The sequence below is a fragment of the Neoarius graeffei genome, chromosome 3 (assembly GCF_027579695.1).
Source record: "Neoarius graeffei isolate fNeoGra1 chromosome 3, fNeoGra1.pri, whole genome shotgun sequence".
NCBI lineage: Eukaryota > Metazoa > Chordata > Actinopteri > Siluriformes > Ariidae > Neoarius > Neoarius graeffei.
In genome coordinates this window covers 36,376,815-36,382,814 of record NC_083571.1, presented here as the reverse complement: position 1 = coordinate 36,382,814, position 6,000 = coordinate 36,376,815, and the positions used below count along the sequence as shown (strand labels likewise).

Below are 6,000 nucleotides of genomic sequence, written 5' to 3'. Positions count from 1 at the left end.
AAAAATAAAGACTGTTCTTGTGTTTAACTGTTGAACAGTAACATGTAGCAACGTACGCCGATGTTAAATGCGTTATTCCGTAAAATGTTTACAGGTCTATTGTCATGCCATTCCGCTTCCAAGTTTATTACAGATAAATTGTGAAACTGGGGCAATTTTTCCACCAGCTTGAATGAAAGATTGTGCAATGCATTTCGCACATTATACTATTTGTGTTTTACGTACTAGTTATACACGTTGATTTTACTGAGTCAAGAGAATTCTCCACTGTCTTGTTTTTACACCGAGTCACAAGTTGCTCTTTATTTTAAACTTAATAAACCGCAAGATATGATGTCACACTGGAGTTTAAGGAAAACTGCCCTGCTGTAAAGTGGTCAAACAAACACTGAGCAAATAAAGGCAACTGGAACAAGTTTTTGAGGGATAAAGTAAAAATTAATGTTTTATTTGTTACCTTAAAACCTTCACTAAACATTTAAACCCAATGAAAACATCCAGAGAACAAAGCATTTAAACTTGGGGGTGGGGCCTTAAATGCTAAAATGAGGAAAAGAGAAGGGGGGAGGGGGGTGTTATTAAAAGAATGCATTAAGGCTGAAATACGCCCCCTGGAGGAGGGAAGAGAGAAAGGTGGAGACTGGCGCTCAGGATTCCGGTTTTCAGGAAAGCGGAATCTCAAATTAATGAAGTGTCTTAAACTAGCTGACGACATCGAATACTTTGCTTCTGTGATACTCTAACCTCTAATCTGTTGTGTGCAAAGTGCATAGGGAGGAGGAAGAGGGACCGAAACGTTTCAGAAAGCAAGAGAAAGAAATAATCAATCAACCAAAACAAAGTTAAAGAACAAAAACACCACGTTCATCGCTGAAAGTTTCCAGTGTGAGGCTCAGCTTTAAGAAGCGAACAGGAGGCATCACAGAGTTCAACATAAAACGTAAAAGAATTAACAGTGTTTCTTCTCAGATGAACCGTTAGATTAACTTCTGATAAATAAACGGCACTGAAACGCAAAAACATCAGCGAGGCTCAGACTGAACTTGAGTATGCAAGTCGCATTGAATGATGTAATTACTTCTTTGTTGCGATATAAAATCGCATCAAGCACATTAAGATAAATATGATGTTGTAGTGTCGGGATGCAGTGATTAAAATCTGCCGTCTTCATGCACTCTGGGCTCCAATGGTTTCTGCAGGAAGAACGGAAATATATTTACCGTGAGAGAAAAATAAAGAGACACCTTCGGATCTGTGTTTCACAGTAAAACACACTGAAGAATTGTGCAGAGTTAAAAGGTTAGTGTGGAATAGAGTTGTGTAGAATTACCAGGTTCTTTGAGAGCGTGTGCATTGCCCACAAGTCCATTCAGCCCCTCTGTGTTTCCACTCAGGATCTCACTCGTCAGATTATTGTTCCTCTGTTCCTCTAAGATCTGCTTACACAGCTCCTCCTTAACACACACACACACACACACACACACCATTTATCTATTTATTTATTTACACTGGAGTGTAGTTAGCATGATTATTTAGACCCCACACACACCTCACACATCACTGACAGCTGCATTGGGAGATCTTCAACCTTGACAAAATCCTCCTCATCAGATTTCTGACTGTTGTTTCCGGACCCGACCTCCTACGTTTTACAAACACACACACCTCAACCATGCTGTACAGTATAGGTAAAATACAGACATGAAGTGTCTACTGTATATGAAGGCGTGTGTGTGTCCATACATCTGCGTTAACCAGTACAGGTGAGTCAGTCTGAGGGCTGGCTGTGGTGGATCCATGAGGACTCTCCTGTGAGGGCGGGGCCAGAGGGACAGCAGTCTTGTCTTCGCTGTGTGTGTTTGTGGCCACAGCGTCTCGCTCGTCCTCCATCACCTCTATAGACTCAGACTTTGAGCTCTTCACTGCACACGCACAGAATTATAACAGACATTGTTTCACTGCTCATCATACAGCATAAAAGAATAAATATATTATAAAGGTCGTGTGGAGAAAAGGAAAGTGCTTTAGAAAACACAGACACACCTTCAGTACTTTCTGTGCTCTCTTGGTCTGACTTGGTCTCCTGTGCAGCTCCGTTTTGAGAAATTCCATTACACTGCAACACAAAACGTTCAAGTTTTACACTGTGAATATAACCTTCAAAAAATACAACATGAGTAAAGATGGGATCCATTACTATGACAACAGGATGTCAACACCATCAGTACAGCGAGATGTGATTCCAGGATGCGAACATAAGAATAAATTCTTAGAATAACACTGCAATTTTTATATGATCAAGTACGTGTTAAAACAAAAAACAAAAAAAACCCCACACAATTAATAAAATACAGCGATAACTAGCACATAAGGAGCCAAACACTTTCTGGTTCCAGTCCTTAGTGATGGAGGAAGACCAGGATTCATTAGCACTTGATCCTAAAGAGAGAGATGTACACTAAACTTGAAATTAAAATGTAAAGCCGTTGCTGAGATAACACCTCACTTCCTGTTTTCAGTAGCCCCGCCCAGTTGCAAATGAACTCAAAACTTCATTGTTAACATCAAGTCCACGCTGGCAAACACACGTGCCAATTTCAGCGTCACTATATAAAAGTGTTGCCAAGATGCATGTTCACTTTCGGTTCAGTGACTGCTGTGATCCAAATTTTGATGATTCAACAAAATTCACAGGATTTAAAAAAAAAAAAAAAACCAAAATGTTCTGGAAAAATAAATTCAAAATGGCAAAAAAAAAAAAAAAAAAAAAAAAAAATAGTATTGCCAAAACATACAAATTTGCCCTGTTGGTGGGGTTACAGCTCAAGTGGTGCACAACAAAACTGCTGTGCAAGTAGCTGAGTTTCGTCTATCAGTGGTGCTAAATTTCTTCATAAGTTCCTAAGAAGTGTACACTCCCATGTGGAAGTACAGTGTCTTGCAAAAGTATTCATCCCCCTTGGTGTTTGTCCTGTTTTGTCGCATTACAAGCTGAAATTAAAATGGATTTTTGGAGGGTTAGCACCATTTGATTTACACAGCATGCCTACCACTTTAAAGGTGCAAATTGTTGTTTTATTGTGACACAAACAATAATTAAGGTGAAAAAAAAAATCTGGAGTGCGCATAGGTATCCGCCCCTCCAAGTCAATACTTTGTAGAGCCACCTTTTTCTGCCATTACAGCTGCAAGTCTCTTGGGGTATGTCTCTATTAGCTTAGCACATCTAGCCACTGGGATTGTTGCCCATTCCTCAAGGCAAAACTGCTCCAACTCCTTCAAGTTAGATGCATGGATTAAAGTTTTCCGTCGTGTGACGGATTTCCGTCAACTGAACTCTCCCAAGGCCAAACGTGAGGTCGGTGCTGATCCGAGGAGAATTAAAATGACGGGTGGTTGGGTTATAACACTGATGTGTTGCAACACCATTAACTATCAGCAGGGTTTATTTAACTTTTTTGTTTCTGGGCCATGCTTTGTGTCATTCATTTCCTATGTTTGATCATGTTTAAACGTTCGCTGTCTACGGTGCGGCATTAAAAAAAAAACATGCGCTGTCAAAATTGGCAAAATACATTCCCATGTGCTTGGCGTGCTTGTGTCTGACCATTTCTGTTTTGTATTAAATTAAATCTTGCCAAAATGACTCAGTTCAAACCTGGACATATAGAAATGGAGCATGTAAAAAAAAAAAAGAAAAAATAAACCCCGGAAAGCCCGCTCCTCTGCTTCAGCCAGACTTGAAGACCCGACGGTGCAATGCTTGCAGACTGTCAGAAGTAATTAGACCTAAATTTATAGCTAACAAATCAGCAGACGCCCCAACAATTATTATTTTCGTTAGGCCAATGTGTAAGGTATGTTAGAGCCGTGCCTTATAGCCTACATTATATCACAATTTAAAGGACGTTTGAGGAGTTGGAGGCTGCGAGCGCAATGATGTTCCGACATGCGCTAAACTTTATTCCCTGAAAATCATACACCAGCGTTCAATGCCCCAAACAGTCAAAAGGTCTAGAAGACTACGGTTAAATAATAATCATAGCCTACTAAGTTAAATTACGTCAAAACATCTGTTTCTGGCCTATGAAATGATGGAGGAAAATGAGAACGAACGCAAAGTAGATAGCAGCCAAATTCACGCGATCTTTTAGGTAACTTAACACTCGTGTTGGCCACAATATTTCTCTTAATAAAATCTTGAATTGTTTTTGAAGTCGTATTCAACACAAAGTAAGGTCAAACCCCAATTTTAATTTAAGCGAAGATCCAAACGTTTTTCTATATTGACGTCGAGCATAGAGGAGCATGTCATTCTGCTTTCGGTTTCGGCAGCATGGATGCGCTTTACATGAAAGAAGGCACTGATGTGTCTGCCATCGATAAAGGTGTAAAAAACAAGTGGAGGTGGGCTTGGCTGTACGAAATGGGTGAAAACGGAAAGCCATTTAGTTCATGGTGCAAAAAACTAAACATTCCAGGCACTTGCATTTGTGTGGTTTGCCACAAAAAAATAATACACGGAAGCAATGGAAAGAAAGTGCAATAAATTGAATATATTAATCCATTAATTGACTGATAATAAAGTTATCAGTTCTAAGTTAACCATTCTCAGAATTTCATCGAAATCCACCCATAACACCTGCAGATGAAAAACATCTCCACAGCATGATGCTGCCACCACCATGCTTCACTGTAGGAATGGTGTTCTCAGGGTGTTCGGTTTGTGCCACACATGGCATTTCCCATGATGGCCAAAAAGATCAATTTTAGTCTCATTTGACCAGAGAATCTTCTTCCATGTGTTTGGGGAGTCTGCCACATGCTGTTGGGCAAATGCCACACGTGTTTTCTTAAGCAGTGACTTTTTCTGGCCACTCTTCCATAAATCCCCACTCTGTGGAGTGTACAGCTTAAAGTGGTCCTATGGACAGATACTCCCATCTCCGCTGTGGATCTTTGCAGCTCCTTCAGTGTTATCTTTGGTGTCTTTTTTGCATCTCTGATTAATGCCCTCCCTGTCCAGCCTGTGAGTTTTGGTAAACTGGGATGTATGGATGCTGTCAGTCCCCCACTTGCTTGCTCACTCGAGTTTGTTGACTGTGTAGTGGCTGCTGCTTTATGTCCCAGGGCTCCCTCATGCCTGTGTTATCTTCTGGCTCTCCCCTTTTAGTTATGCTGTCATAGTTAGTTGCCTATGTTAGTTGCCATAGTTAGTTCCTACTTATTCAGGTGACATTGGGCATACCTAACAACCTGTGATGTCCCCCCCCCCAAAATCTGTCCCTCTGAGTTACATGCCAGTCTTGGGATGGAGATGCTGACCTCTTCTGCTCTTCGGACCTGCCTAATCCATCCTGGTGCCCTGTGTCTGGTTGGAGTCTCATCGCATCACTCCTGTGGAGGATGGCCCCATGTGGACAGTTGGGGGTCGCGCCTGGAGGACGCTCTGGACTCTTGCAGTGGTGCTTTTGTGGCTGGGGACTGCAGTTGACTTGCTGACTTTGGGACTGCGGTTGTCATGAACACTTTTGCACTCGGGTTTCCGTCGGTGGGGGGTTTATAGCATCAACAAAGCTGACTTCATGTTAAAACTGTTAATGTTATAGTCATGTTGTCTGTTGTTGCCCGGATGAGGATGGGTTCCCTTTTGAGTCTGGTTCCTCTCGAGTTTTCTTCCTCATGTCGCCTGAGGGAGTTTTTCCTTGCCACCGTCGCCACAGGCGTGCTCATTAGGGATAGATTAGGGATAAAATTAGCTCATGTTTTAAGTTGTTCAAATTCTGTAAAGCTGCTTTGTGACAATGTTTATTGTTAAAAGCGCTATACAAATAAACTTGACTTGACTGATCATGTGACACTTTGATTGCACACAGGTGGATCTTCATCAACTAATTATGTGACTCAAGTGAATTGGTTGGACCAGCTCTTATTTAGGGGCTTCATGCAAAAGGGGGTGAATACCTAGCCTGGGCCCGCCCATCCTAAGCATGACGCAAC

At 41.5% G+C, this 6,000-nt stretch overlaps 1 protein-coding gene across 7 annotated transcripts in view; it reads right to left on the bottom strand.

Annotated features, from left to right (window-relative positions):
* Positions 1–416: 416 nt before the first annotated feature.
* pcm1 (pericentriolar material 1) overlaps positions 417–6,000 on the bottom strand; it is a 49,533-nt gene continuing 43,949 nt past the window's right edge. For all 7 annotated transcript variants that reach the window (XM_060916752.1, XM_060916758.1, XM_060916755.1 and 4 more), the window contains 5 exons: positions 2,044–2,116; positions 1,744–1,922; positions 1,550–1,642; positions 1,331–1,454; positions 417–1,193 (listed from right to left, as the gene is read on the bottom strand). In XM_060916752.1, the coding sequence (XP_060772735.1) occupies positions 1,168–1,193; positions 1,331–1,454; positions 1,550–1,642; positions 1,744–1,922; positions 2,044–2,116 (495 nt within the window). In that variant the 3' untranslated portion in view covers positions 417–1,167. The remainder of the gene's footprint in view (positions 1,194–1,330; positions 1,455–1,549; positions 1,643–1,743; positions 1,923–2,043; positions 2,117–6,000) is intronic.